Raw genomic sequence first — 15,427 nt, forward strand, 5'->3', positions numbered from 1 at the left:
ATTTCTTTGATTATATCAAATTAATTTTCTTCTTCTTTTTCAACCTTGATTGGTTGGTCATATACCTTTTTCTTTTTGTGCAAACATAATTGTTACCATTCGTTCAATCCCAAAAGAAGATAAAGAGGAAAAGGTTATCAACCTAATAGTTGGATAAAATAGGCTAATCAAACACAAGCTTACAATAAACATAGATAGATTAGAAAAACATAAATCATTGTTGATAGATGCATATGAGCTCTGAGACAGAGGCTACATCATGGTGTGTCAAAGAAAGTTCTACGAATACATTGGCAAATTTAACATTAGTTACTATCAAAAGATTTTTTGATGTTGGAAAAGGGTCTTTAGTTTCATGGGTTGTTGGAGCAAGCCACTCTGAGATAGCTAAAAGACCTGAACATGTTCTTTCCATAAAGGAGGAGGGCATAGCCGAGGTTCTCTCTACGGTGGAGGAGGTTGGACCCAAAGTTATTTCCCCAAGGAAATAAGGTGGGGGAGTTTGGACGCAAGGTTATCTCCCCATGAGAGGAAGATGGAGCTAAGGTTCTCTCCATGGTGGAGGAAGTTGGACGCAAAGTCTCCCCATAAAGAAGGAGGACAGAAGAGGTTGTCTCCATGGTTGGTCATGCACTATTGTGATGTAATTTATTTTTTATTCGAAATATTTTTTGAGCTAACAATTTTAGTGATTACAGAAACCAGACAAAAATGAAAATAAAAAGATATATAATAGTTGGCTTAGTTTGTTCATATGGACATTTTCTAGGTAGTGGTAAATAATACTTCATTTATAATATACAATATACCTAGATGTAAAAAATACACTTTTACTGGTAACATACACAAAAAATTTGTATATAGATATAAATCAGCGTATTATAGCAAAAACGAAATTTATAAATAATGTAAAATAAATTTTAATATATTTTTATTAAATTTAGTTTTAATTACAAACTTTAAACCTGACGGGTCCTTATTTTAATATATATTATCTATATTATCTTGATACAAATATTTTGGAAAACCCACTTATATACAATTTTGGGATGCGTTAGTAAACGAGTTTGCTCGGTTGAAGATTATCTTTGTTGCTCACATGATCCTAAACATTCATCTAGTTTCAGTGTTCTTACACAGAAGTCCAATATGTTGGACTATATTGGAGTTGGGCTGTATTATACTTGGACCTTGTTAGTCGGTTTAATAGATTGTATTAGGTTATATGAATATCACTTGTACGCAATTGTATATAAGGCGTGAGCCGTCGAACATAATACACAAGAAAACCTTTTACAACTACTAAAGCTTCTTGACACAATACACATCTACATGCAACAAAGAATCTAACTATAGCGATATAAATGAATCTAAGCATACATCTTTCCTAACAACCAACATGTCTACCTTCTTCTCATACATTCATATACATTGTGCAACACTCAACTCGTCGGTTACATGTCATTGCCTTAGGGTCCGTCGATCCAACTTCGCATAACATGCAATTATCATCTCAAAAATCTCGACAACCTGCTTTAGCATTTAACAACCTAAGCATCACCCAAGCTAAGCTATCTACACCCAACCTTAGCATTTTGTTACACTTAATTAGTTCTAGAAGTATGCAAAAAATCCACATATCACATCTTTGACTTCTGGTTTGGAGTGTCTGTCATTGCATGAACCTCATCAAGAGGCGGCTTCAAAATCTTCTCAGTATTAGGAACACTTTCTTCTCAAGAAACTAATAAACCATTTTGAAGCTCTCCTTGCATATCTAAGTTACAGAAAAAACTAAGATTTCAGAGATACAGGGTTTTAGGAACTTAGGTTACATAAAAAAATATTCAACAAATTTCAGCCAGGTTCAGCCACAAAAATATCATTTATATTAGTAATAATTTTTGTATTATTTAATAGTATAGGATTTAATTAGACTATTAGATATTTTTTTAGAATTTTTTCTGTTTCTATTTATTCTTAATTATTTGGGGATATTTTCTATTAATTTTTTTTTGGTTATTTTGCTAGTTTTTGTCTAATCACAAAAAATCCAGCTATATTCAGCAGTTGTCGTTTAGAAATGTAATAATTTAGCTAGATTCAGCAAGATTCTTCGGTTACCATTTAGATCCCTAGATTGTGCATATTTTCTCACATTCTAGGAAACTTTGATCTCTCTCTTCTCACACAAATGCACATGACGAGACAATGAAGAGGCACCAGATGGTGGCAGGTCTGAAACGATGGCGGATCTCGGCTTGGCGAAGACTTGGATCGCACATACGAGCTAGAGCTCGTGGGATCGGAGGCTATTCGGCTTGGAAACTGCACACGAGTGAGCTCGGTGAATGGCGCACCAGCAACGAGCAACGACTGCGAGTGAGATCGGTGAGGCTAGGACTTCTCTCTCTCGGCCAAACTCTCTCTCTCTCTCTAGAAATATAGGGCGCTAGATCTCTACTTATAGGGATACTCTAGGGTTTCCAACATGCTAGCCAAAACAAATGAGCCCTATTTGCCAAGTTTATGCTGGGATGACTTATCATACCGTGAAACATTCTAAGAGTTTGGGCACAAAGCTGTATTCATGTTAATATAACGACTATGTGCTTGAAAACTTGGGTGTATTTGAGAATCACAAAAAGTGAAAATATAATGGGAAATTCGTCAAGATAAAAACATTTAATATGACTTGAACTGAATGAAAAATAACTTGAGTTTTATTAACCTTACAAAACATATTAGTTAAAATACAGCTGATTCTCCATAATTGTATTATTTGTAAGAAGATACAAAATCATTTATCAAAACATTCTACGTAAACACACAACCTCCATAACTTGGATTAGTACTAACGATTCGACCAGTATGGCTGAAATCACACGCCTCTTCAGTACCTCCTTGGTTTTGGTAGTAATCATTCATCACAAATGATGAATGGTTAGCAAAAGTATTTGGTTCATAGCAAGGACCACCAGGTCTGATTATTACACAAGAAACTTTCCCTGCGCTACATGCCCAATCGATATTAGCTTTTAGTTGTGCATCTGTCGCCGATGGATCTGACACACACCATGTCTTTGCTGGGACACGAAGAGGGTAAATTAAAAGGAAAGATAATGGAAGACTATTAGACTACTGTCAACAGCGTAAATATATATAATCTATAAATATATCTTAGGAAAGATAAAAGGAAGACTATTAGACTACTGTTTAAATTTGTTTGTAAATGATAATTAACTCAAATGATATTGCAATATATATCATCTATAAATATATCTTATGAAAGTAATTTATTTCCATAATATTTAATTATATTTTACAAATCTTTGACCAGTTTATGCTAGTTTGAGGTGGAAAAATTAACACTGGCTGACTAGTGAGGGTCAATAAAAATTATGGAATGTTAATAGTTAACATATAATATATGTAATGGGTATAAAAGTAATTGTATATGAGGAGAGAGAATACACTATGAGTCATATGGTAGTTTCTTAATTACTTTTGATTTTTGTGGTATCTAGTGCATATTCCCTATAATAAACTAGAAAGTACATGTGCTATAGCACGGGTTAAATTTTATTTTATACAAAATTTTGTATATTTTATATTTGAAAATAAAATTTTGTATATTTTGTATAAATAATATGATAATTTATTTGTTTCATAAAAATAGAATCATATAAAGATGAGCAGTGAATTCTAATGATAAGTAACAAATTAATATGGTATGATAGATATCAAAAAATTTTATATGATGAATAATTTAAGTCAATCGATCGATAATCAATTGAAAAGATTTTAGTTTAATATCAATCGATAATCAAGTCAACCCGTAAAATGATGAATATACAAATGATACATAACTTAAACATGTCTAAATTATTAATATCTTAATTTTATAACCAACTAATGAACCGTATATTTATTATATAGTATTCTAGATTGGTGGGGGAGAATTATAACATCCGCGAACCGAAATCCCGGTTTAGAGGATTGCATCGGTCGATGCGGATAGTGCATCGGTCGATGTAGGTTTAGTTTTCTGCGTTTTGACTTAAGTTAAATGCTGCGTTTTGGGTTAGGAAACCCTTAAGTCGTGTTTTTGTCTCATTCGACAGTTTTGGCCAATTTTGAGAGAAAACAAAAGAGAGAAAACAAAATAGAGAAAAGTTCCCTGAGTGTTCTTGAGTGTTCTTGGTGATTTCTGGAGATTTGAGGCTGTTCCTGTAGAGATCTGTAGCTGAGATCGTTGTAGGAGCTTCCTAGGAGTGTTTTTTTTGCTTGTTTAAGGTTCAGAATCTTTTTGGCAAAGGTAAGTGCATGACCATGGCTTATCTAAGCTAGAGATCTCTCTGATTTGCTTGTTATGTGTTGTTAGGCTTGTTAGATTGTTATTTAGGACGTTAGGAAGCTTCTTGTGGCTTGGGATCGAGTTTTGTGATTGTAGGAACGAAGATCCAGCGAGAAACTTTGGGGAAAACATGATGCTCGGCATTGCATCGGTCGATGCACTTTGTGTGTCGGTCGATGCAAGTGCGAGGACAGCGCGTAAAACTTAGGGTTTTGGTGTTATGTCGAGCATGCATCGGTCGATGCAGTGCGAGTGTCGATCGATGCAAGTGCATCTACCATCGGTCGATGCAACCTTGTGTCGGTCGATGCATGTTGGTGTCGGTCGATGCAGAGTCCTGGTTTGTTATTGTTGAATGTTGATTGTTGTTTGATGGTTAGAGATGTCTCTATTGCTTGTGTGTATAGCCCAGTAGATGGGAGGATTGCATTACTGAGTGTTTATAAAATACTCATGCATTGCAATTTATGTTTGTGATGCAGCTAAAGGTAAAGTGTGATCGTGGAATCAAGGCAATGAAGAGGAGGATGTTCTAGTTGTTCGCTTGGTTGTCTAGCTTCTGTTAGGTTGCTAGAGTGGAGTTCTAGAATGTTGTTTAGGATTGTTGGTTCTCTGGTTTATGTTGTTTGGATCATTAGTTTATGATTTGGAATTAGTGTTGGTTATTGAATTATTATTGGTTATCTATTGGATATTGATATTGGTTATTTCCGCTGTTGATTGTGATTGTGGTTAGGTGGCTAGCTGTAGTTTATTTATTATATTATATTTAAATATTTATTATTTATTATTTAAAAAAAAAAAGTTGGGTCCTTTCATTGTTGAGACGTGCAGATGCTACTGTAGAAGAGGAACGAGTGGTGGAGACGTACCACTGTCTAGAGCCGCCGCAGTGCCACCATGCGCAATAGAGGGTGAAGGCGTATCATAAGAAGGTGTCAAAGGCAGTGGTTGCGAGGTTGCACAACGGCTATTCTGGACCGAGTTTGTGTTATGAGAACTGGAGGAGCCCGACTGTGAGAACCAGTGGGAGCAGGTACACCTTGATCCGACAGGAATCTTGTGTAATCATTGCCTCCAAACATCTATAAGAAAAGTAAATCAAAAGTAAATCAAATCATAATTCAAAACAAAACAAATTGAAACGGAGAAGAAGAAGAAGTCATAACAATAATAAATCAAAACAAATCAAATCTAAAAATTTAAAGAACAAGGAGATTGAAACAGAGAAGAAGAAGAAGAAATCATAACAAAAAAATAAATAGAAACAAACCTTTCAGATCTATGGTTTGATTCGACGAAAATCGGATGAGAGACGAACATGATTTTCGATTGACGAAGGAAATCGAGAGACGAGATTAGGGTTTTCGATTGAAGAAGGAAATCGAGAGACGAGAGAAACGGAGAAGAAAAGATCGGAAGAAGAAAATTAGGGTTTGGTTTTGACGGAAGAAGAAGATTAGGGTTTGGAATTTTTTAATTAGTTTAGCCTAAGAATCAATGCAATTTTCACTTCAGTTATTATCAGTTTTAATTGTCATCATTCTAGATGCCAATGATAACTTAGAATGCCATTCTATAAATCCATCGTAGATAGGTTGATTTGCAGCATCTAACATAGCATAAAAATGTTGTGCATATATGTTGGGTTCTTCCATATTACTCTCAAGAAATGTAGCAATAGTTTCTTGAAATGCATCATTAACCATATCATGAAATCAATTTTCCTCATTATACCCATAAAAACCAAATTGATCAGATTCTTGATGCCCATAATTACTAGGTTGGTCAACATCATAATTCATACTACTACTTCCAGCGTTACTGCTAGAACCATCTCCATAATGTAACCATACATAGTAATTCGGCATAAATCCTCTATTATAAAGATGCTTTTCATTAGATTAAATTCCAAATAACTATCGTTTAAGCACTTACGATATGGACAAAATATTGTACCGTTTTCACGAGCAAAGTCTTGGTTTGTCGCCTGGTACATAAAACCATGCAACCAATCACAAAACTCTTTTGTCACATCACCAGTCTCCGGATATCTATGATTGTACATCTCCCCGCCTCCAAATATTATTATGAAATTTAAAAAAATTTAGGCTTTTTTGTAGCTTTTTTTTCTTTCACAATATTTTTTTTGGTAGCAATAGTGTTTTTGTTGCAAGTATTTTATGTTGTGGTTTCCATGTCTCATGAACTTGCTATTTATAGGCTTACTAAAAATAATTGATATGAATTTGCTAGGGGAAATTTGCAAAGAATTTGGGAGTGATATTTTTTAAATATATTTTTTGCTACAAATTTGCGAGGCGATTCGATTTTTTCTGACATAACAGTTACACTCGGGTAAAACGCACTTTTCGACATCTACGTCCCTCGTAACTTCCTCGCAAATTTGCTATGGAAGGCGTTGATATGCTCAAATTTACCCTAGAGCTACTCTCTCAAATTAAGAGATCACTGCAGTAATTAGGGGTCGAATTCCACAAGGACTCAAGACTACACAATAAATTATAGAGTTTTTTAATTATGCTAAACAGATTAGTTTGAATTGAAATAACAATGCAAAATATTTAAGTTGTGAAAATTCAATGGATTAAAAAGCTAGGTCTAGGGAATTTCTCAGGAAATTACAAATTATTAAATCAATAAATAAATTAGGATTCAAGCAATTAAGAACAGATCTAGAACTCTAAACACTTCTTTAAAATAAATCAGTTCTCACTGCAAATATTGTCTAGATTAAAAACCAGAAAATTCAAATCTCTTTGTAAAATTGTAGGTTAAAAATCAGCTTTAAAAACAGGTTTAGATTGTTCACAAAATCTAAATCAAATCTCTTTGCAGAAAGTAATTTTGCTCATCAAAAGTTTTTATCAGGTAAATCAATTATATTCTCATATCAATCAATAATCCTAAAATTTAAATCCAGATGACTAATCAAATATCTAGCATTAAGAAAAACCTATGGTGAAGATCTAGAAAGATATTGAATCCTAAATAAACAGATCTAATAATTCATAAAAACCCTATGAAAAACCTTGAACCTAACAAGCAAACTACTCAGACATATTCAATGAAGAACAAAACATAATTCTGAATAATAAGCAATAGAGATTAAAAGAGTAAAAGGGAGTTCAATAATTCTTCTCTACAAAGCAGATCTCTCTCTCTCCAAAGCTCTCAAAATCTCACAGGGTTGCAGAAAAATAATAATTGCTAGAAAACAACTTAATGGTTTGTAAATGGTTTGTAAAACCTAAAAATACTATTTATATGTCCTAAAACACGTCAGGGACTAATCTTGCAATTATGGAAAACTTTGGGGCAGATTTGTAAAACTTCCAAATTGGCTTCTCCCGTCGGTTAAACTGGGTGTCGACCGACACCAAGAGTGGTGTCGATCGACACCATCTCCTCTGATCGAATCCAATTCCTCCGGATTATTGCTCCAAACTGTTCCAAATTGCTCCACTTTGCTCCATCCATGCTGAAATCCTAGAAAACCTGCAAAGACTCCAAAACATCCTAGAAACACATCAAAAGACTCTAAAAGACTCCTTATATCATGGTTAAAAACCACAAAAACCATGATATATCAGGCGTTATCGCTAATGCGTCGCAAATTTGCGAGAAAATATTCCGTCGTAAAATTGGCGAGGGAATTGTAAGTATCCTGTTCTCTATAGTAAGTTACTTGCAAATCCGTCGCAAATTTGCGAGAGCATATTGTCATTGTAGCTTTCCGTTGCAAAAAGCGTGTTTTCTTATAGTGGATTTAGTAAAATATAAATGTGCTAACTATTAGTAAAGCATGTCTATTATTTTATACTAACTTGTTAAAAAAAATTCGAAGTATTAAAAAAAACGAAAGGAAAAGAAAAAAAAATTAGTAGAAAAAAGTTAGATAACCATTGGACACCTTGAAAATGATAATTGACCTTTGTATGCCTTGAATTAAACGTGCGACGAGTTTTCATAATCAATTCAATTTACATCAACATAAACAGTAAACAGTAGAAGGTGAAGAGAGCCCAAAATCGTTGAACAAAGAAAGTCAAGAGAAAAAAAGAGAGCATGATCGTTCCTCCTCCTCCCAGCCTATAAATTCACCCTCCATTTTTTCTCATCCTCTCTCAACTCATAAGTCATAACCTAAACACCACTCGAGCTTCTGCGTCTAAGGTCATATATAGCTCACATAGAAAATGGAGAATCCAAGCGTTAATGATCTATCTCAGATCCTCCCTCGCGTCCTTGTCGTCTCTAGACGCACCCTTCGCAAGAACAAGTTCGTCGATTTCGTTGGTAATATATAGTCCTTTTGATGGATATCCTTCAAATGTTCTACGTTTTGTTGTTCCATTTTCCCTTAGACGTTTTGAAAGTTTATGTTTGCTTTTTTTTTTTTCCGTTTAGGTGAGTACCATCTTGATCTTATTGTGGAGTACGGTGCTGTACCGGTGATTGTCCCACGAGTGGCTGGTGTTCACAAGTTGTTAGAGAGCTTCAAACCAATCCATGGAGTTCTACTCTGTGAAGGAGAAGACATCGACCCTTCTCTATATGAGTCCGAATTATCTTCCCTATCACCTCAAGAACTCGACGAGATTAGAAAAACACACGCAAGTGATACAGCTATCGACAAGGAAAAAGACTCTATTGAGTTTGCCCTAGCAAAGCTCTGCCTAGAACAGAACATTCCTTACTTAGGAATTTGTAGAGGATCACAGGTATTGTATCCTTGTCTAAAAAGGAGCATAACATTTTAGTTTTAATAATCATAATAAAATAAAATGTACAACTAATTTTTCTTGCCACTTAGAATGGTAGAAGACAATATATATATCAATCAATGGATAAGACCACCACGGTTGTTTAACTATTCTAATGAAACTTGCATGCAGGTCTTGAATGTTTCTTGTGGTGGGAGTCTTTATCAAGACCTTGAGACAGAGGTCACAAATTACGTCTCTGATGAAAACAAAAGAAACCACATCGATTATGATGACTATGATGGTTATAGACATGAGGTGAAGATAGTAAAAAACACTCCTTTGCATAAATGGTTTAAAGATTCCTTAGATGAAGAAAAGATGGAGATCTTGGTCAACAGTTATCACCACCAAGGAGTTAAGAGATTGGCGAAAAGGTTCGTGCCAATGGCTTTTGCTCCTGATGGATTGATTGAAGGGTTTTATGATCCTGATATGTATAATCCTGATGAGGGAAAGTTCCTAGTGGGTTTACAGTTCCATCCAGAGAGGATGAGAAAGAACGGTCTCGAAGAATTTGATTTTCCTGGTTGTTCTGTTGCTTATCAGGTTCGTGATTATGTTTTTTTTTTTTCTTTTCCAATAACATCTATTATGCGGGTTTAAATTCAGATTGTGACACTTCAACAATTACAGGTACAAAACCCCTAAACTAAATAACCTGATCATTGAGTTCATGTTCTTTTGTGGTTGGTTATTGACAGGAATTTGCAAAGGCAGTTATTGCATGTCAAAAGAAGCTGAATAGCACATTGTCCGTTCCTAAGAAATTGGAACTCAATCCAGAAATGGAGAACAAAAGAAAGATACTTGTCAGGAGCTTCTCGCTTGCTAGGTCTATGTACACCAGATCTTATTCGTTGAATAACCAACCCATAGAATCAGAACTTAAAGTTGGGGCTGAGTTTCTTGAGGTACATTACACCAAATCGTTCTGTGTTACTGTTAATTAAACATTATTATCTTGATCCATTTTATTGCAAGGGATGAGAAAGAGGTTAGGAATGTTATTTGGCCTTTCGTATATGGAAGGGCTAAATGTAAAAGCTCTATAAATTAATAATGTTGAGACCATGAAAATGTATTAATTTATAAAGGTTTTAATTTATCGATAATTAGTAATTATTAATTTACAGAAAGATTTTCCTAATTTGGTAGAAAAAAGAACCAAAAAAAAAAAATTAATTGTTATAACTAATATTTTTGTAGAATCAATTACAAAGAAAATAACAATTCTCATATTTTGAAGAGAACAGTCAAAGTTTCTGATATAGTACAAATATTAGAAATGAATTCTAACAAAAATTAATGTGTATATATACATATATTTTGATAATTCTATATAATTTTTAATTTATATTATTGATGGGACCATATTATTTATAAAGGATTTTCAAAAAAAAATTATTTTATTGTTATCGAATTGTATCCAAAATTGCATTGGCCAAATTTGGGACGGAGAATTATATTAATTTATAGAAATTATTAATTTACCGAGTATTAATTTATAAAAATTTTATTGTATTATAATATTGTCGGCACGGGTTAATAATTTGGGGTTCACTTGTTTAATTTTTAATTGGTGTCTTTCTGATTGAAAAAAAAAGCAAAAAAAAAGTATTTATTGCTCTGTGATTCTTTTATTTAACTAAATACACTTTTCCTATACATAATTAGTATTCATTTTTTTGTTTTTTTGAATAAGTAAGAGGTCCAGCTATGCGACTTCCAAAGTCATTGTAAATGTGAATTTGATGACCAAGGCTTAACACATGTTTTTGTTTCATTCGATGTGGACAGTCAAATACGGCTCTAAGTGTGAAACAAGAGATGAGGCTGAAGGAGATGGGAGCGACAATGAGGAACGGTGGATCATTTACGGAAAAGCTTAGGCTTGATGAGGAGAAGCAGAGGAAAGCGATGAACATAATGAAGAAGATGAACGTTGAGAGACTCTCTGAGCTCATCACTTTCTATCAACTGATGGGTAAGATCTCTAGTGAGGTGTTGGAGAGAAAACTTCATGCCTCAGTCAATGAACACAACCTCACTTCTCAATGACATCAGCTAAAAAACTATAATGATGTATTGATTAATGGCATTAATTTAATGCTTAAGTTTGGCTTTTAAAAATTTTTTTTTGTGTGTTTTAAGTTACTTTTGTGCTTTGGAAACGTATTACATGACTTACTTTCAATAAGCATACGACTTGCAACGAAAGAACCTTGTAAATTTGTAATGTTTGGCTTTTTTAGCCAATAAATAAAAGACTATATGTAGTAGATAGCACAATTTTAAAAAGAAATTAAGGAACTATCATTTGACCAAATAGTACCCAAAATATACAGTATAATTGTCTTCATCTTCTCCATAATACTCTTTTTTTGTTTTTAGTTCAAAGATATAACAACTTCCATATTTGTTCATCTTCATCCCTTACTTTTTTTCTTCTCTCTTTTTAACCATTAACTACAGTCATGAAGACCAACACCACCATCACTTCCTCTCTTTTCATTCTTCAACTGCTCTTGATTCTCCACCTTCTTTACCTCTTCTATGTCATCAACAATAGTGTCATCCTAACTCTCTACATACTTATGTGTGCATTCTCCCTTTAATAGTCAAAGATCTTCATTTTTATTTCACTGAATTTCAAATTTTCTTGGAATCTCCGTTGTCTTTTGTTTTTATAACATGCATTTTTTTTTGTATTACACGTTATTTATTAAGATCACATGTAATGCTGATACATCTTTTGTTTTTGTTTGAGGGCAATTTTGATTTTTCACATCATTGAAAAATGGTAGTTTCCAAAATTTTGTGATTCAGTGGTATTTTCTCAATTCTTTTTGAGTCTAGTGGTAGTTACTAATATTACTCTAAATAAAAAGGTCAATTCCGAACAGAAATGCCAAACACGATTACACAAACAAAATTGTTTTGTAATATATATGTAAGTTTCTTTTTTCACGTACATAATGTAACAGTGTTCAGTGGGACGGGGACCAAAGAAAGATGGCGATTGATGTGATAAAGTGGTAATGGGAAACGCATGATTCATAAAATGATTAACAAAATTGTATTCATATTATATAAATATCGTGGCATATAGGCAGATTTTTGTATTCGTAATATCTCGTAAATATCAATAATGTAGACAAAACGTTCTGATTAAATTAATGTCGCACAACAACTACAGAGGAAAAACACATTTCATCTATAAAACACTTTTGAAACACAAATGGAATCTCGTGGTTTTGCTTGTTTATAATTTAATGAAGTCAGTTGTGTCATGTGTGTATAAAACTATTGAAATGAACATGATATATATATATATATATATATATATATATATACATATATATATATATTCAGAAACTAAAACTTTACAGAAAGTTTTGGATATTTTTATGTCAAAGTTATAAAGTATACTACAACTAGAAGTCATTCCGTGCTACGCACGGATTTAGCTTATATTGTTTTTGAATTTTAGTAATTTAGATATTATAGTTCTTTTATTTGTTTACTCAGCAATTGTTATTTTAATGATTTTTAAAATATACTGATCATTTCAATATTTTTTGGGTTCTTTTGTTTAGTGTTACTTAAATTTTCCTTTTATATGTAGTATTAGAGTATTTCAACATGTAGAGAAATTTTTGGTTACATAGTAGTGTGTTTATGGTTTTTTCTCTCTTTAGACTTTCAAGACATATTTAAATACTAAACCATATCTCTTCAAAATTATACCCCAAAATTATATTTAAATAATATGAGAAGGTTTTTCTCAACTTCTTCTAATAACATGACACCTGGCTTCTTATATATCTGACACATGTCTTCATTTTCAATTTAATTCAAAACATTGGGTTAAAGAAACTTAAATAGATCCATCTCAATTCCCTAGCCAACAAGATATAAACTCATTTCAATTTTAATTCAAAACTATGGAGCAAAGAAACCAAAGAAACAAAAAAAATAGGCCTGTTCCCTAGCCAACATGACTAATTAAAAAAGTTAAATATATTTTCTTTCTTTTCCATGCCTCTCTGCTTCTACGAACTTGGCATCATTTCGAAGCATCAACTACATAATCTGACAATGTATTAATGCTTTACTTATGGTTGGTTGTCCCTCATTTCTTACATCATCATCAATTCTATCATCTGCTTTATTCCTCTTTGATGACCTAATTGGTTAAAAATCACATTATTTATTATATAGAAGTACTCAGATTTATCTTTCTCTACCAAATCTTTAATTAATTTTGGTTTTTTTAATTTAGTATTATTTCATAGCAAAAATCTCTATAGTTTACTTTTGTTAAAGAAAAATTAATCTATTAATCTATTTTGTTTTTACAATTCATAAAATTTTCACTTATTTTTTGATCGCAACTGGAACTTTATTACTTCACTATTTTTATCGGTTTCACATGTCAATATTTACTATATATTAAACTATAATAAAGTAGAGTTGTGAGAAATTGTCATTTGGTACTCCTGTATTTTTTTTAACATGTGTCATTTTTTTCAATTTTAATGAAATAAAAAGACACATTATTGCTAATCTAAAACTAAATTGTCTACACACATTTTTTAAATTTGGGACATTTTATTTGTTCAGTTTCTTTAGATTTACATTTACTTCTCTCAATCAATTACCTTTATGACATTATGGGTGGACATTTTCTTTTGTTCAAACTGTTCATGTTGAAATAATGCATATGACCAAATTAATTACAATTAATATGCTTTATAACTGTATTTATTGCCATGAATGTGACTACTCAGAATAATGTGTCAGTGAAATTCCTTTTCCCATCATTTCCCATGGTATTTTTTAAAAAATATTATTTCTTATGAAGTTTTTTTAAAAAAACATGATGTCTTGCAGTATGATGATTAACATATTAATTTCTCTAGGACTATTTGAAGAAATCGTTTATAAAGCCATGTCAATGTTTATAAATCGTTTATGGTTTTTTCTCTCTTTAGACTTTCAAGACATATTAAGCATTCTCTATCTTTTTATTTTCTTTCTTGCGTTTGCACAAATTATATTACCACTGACATCTACAAAAACATGAAAATTTTGGAAAATAACTTACATGAATACAATCTAAATATGAAAGTTAGGTAAACAACAATGAACTTAATAAATATATTTTACCAGCTAATTTTTGGTGAGGTAAAAAATGCAATCACATCCCTCAATATAATTTATTCTTTATACATTCTAATACAAATTAAATTTTTTTTTACGAAATTTTAATAATGAAAATGAATCCAAGTAAATAAAGTTATAAAAAATTACTCTAAGTTTTGGTGTAGTATAAAAATGCAATAGTTTTGTAGAAAGTTACCCACGGGATGCGTGGGTTATAAAATCAAATATTTTGTATATAAAATAAAATTTTGTTAAATTATATATGAATAGTTTATGATATTATTTATATATGCCTTGAAAAGAATTTAAATACATACATTTATCAGTTTATAGTTATGAAGTGTGTTAAAAAAGGACAATTTTCACATATTGCATAAAAATAAGTTTTGGTTTTAAATTTAGCAAATCATTTCTAAATTCTAAAAATACTAAAATAGCATCATGCTTTTAATCTTATATATTTAAATACTAAACCATATCTCTTCAAAATTATACCCTAAATGTAAAATATAAAATATAGATAACCATTGGAAATAGTGTAAGCTTTTTCGGCATAATGACGGATGGAGTAAGGATTACAGGAAAATAGACATGAGGTATGATTGGCAACTCAAACAATACCAATGTGATATAAAAGTAGTTTTGCTTTTGTACAGGTTAATCTACTATAATTTATACCACTTCTAATGATTGACATATGTCTATGATGAAAGTATTAAGGTTACAATATGTGTATATATATTAAATATTTTACAATAGGTCTCTGTAATGTTTTTCCGTGTAATGCGAAAGGATGTTGTAAAGTTTGGGAAGTGATTCCAAAGAAGCATAAAGAAATATGTGATCTTTTGACTATTTCTATATGTATTACACGGTAAAATTAGGCTCAATCTTTTTATCAATATGCAAAGTAAAATATTTTTTTTTTGTAATGGGGATAAAGAACTTTTAAAAATGAAAAACAAAGCAAATTTACAAAACATAAACTTAGAAATATATTGTAGTTGAATATCAGAGGACTTAAGAGGAGAAATCTAAGGGACTTACAACTATAATATTATGATTGAATGTTCAAAGCCAAAGAGATTGTGCTTTAGGAGTCAAGCATTAGGCT

The 15,427-nt window shown here is 31.9% G+C and overlaps 1 protein-coding gene across 1 annotated transcript; it reads left to right on the forward strand.

Moving 5' to 3' along the window:
- The first annotated feature begins 8,507 nt into the window (after window positions 1-8,507).
- LOC104787684 (putative glutamine amidotransferase GAT1_2.1) lies at window positions 8,508-11,428 on the forward strand. Its single transcript, XM_010513288.2, has 5 exons — window positions 8,508-8,677; window positions 8,789-9,102; window positions 9,277-9,693; window positions 9,849-10,058; window positions 10,945-11,428. The coding sequence occupies exons 1-5, from the start codon at window positions 8,578-8,580 to the stop codon at window positions 11,203-11,205; spliced, it is 1,302 nt and encodes a 433-aa protein (XP_010511590.2). The 5' UTR covers window positions 8,508-8,577; the 3' UTR covers window positions 11,206-11,428.
- Window positions 11,429-15,427: the final 3,999 nt, after the last annotated feature.

This window comes from Camelina sativa, chromosome 5 (assembly GCF_030686135.1).
Source record: "Camelina sativa cultivar CO46 ecotype springtype chromosome 5, ASM3068613v1".
Lineage (NCBI taxonomy): Eukaryota > Viridiplantae > Streptophyta > Magnoliopsida > Brassicales > Brassicaceae > Camelina > Camelina sativa.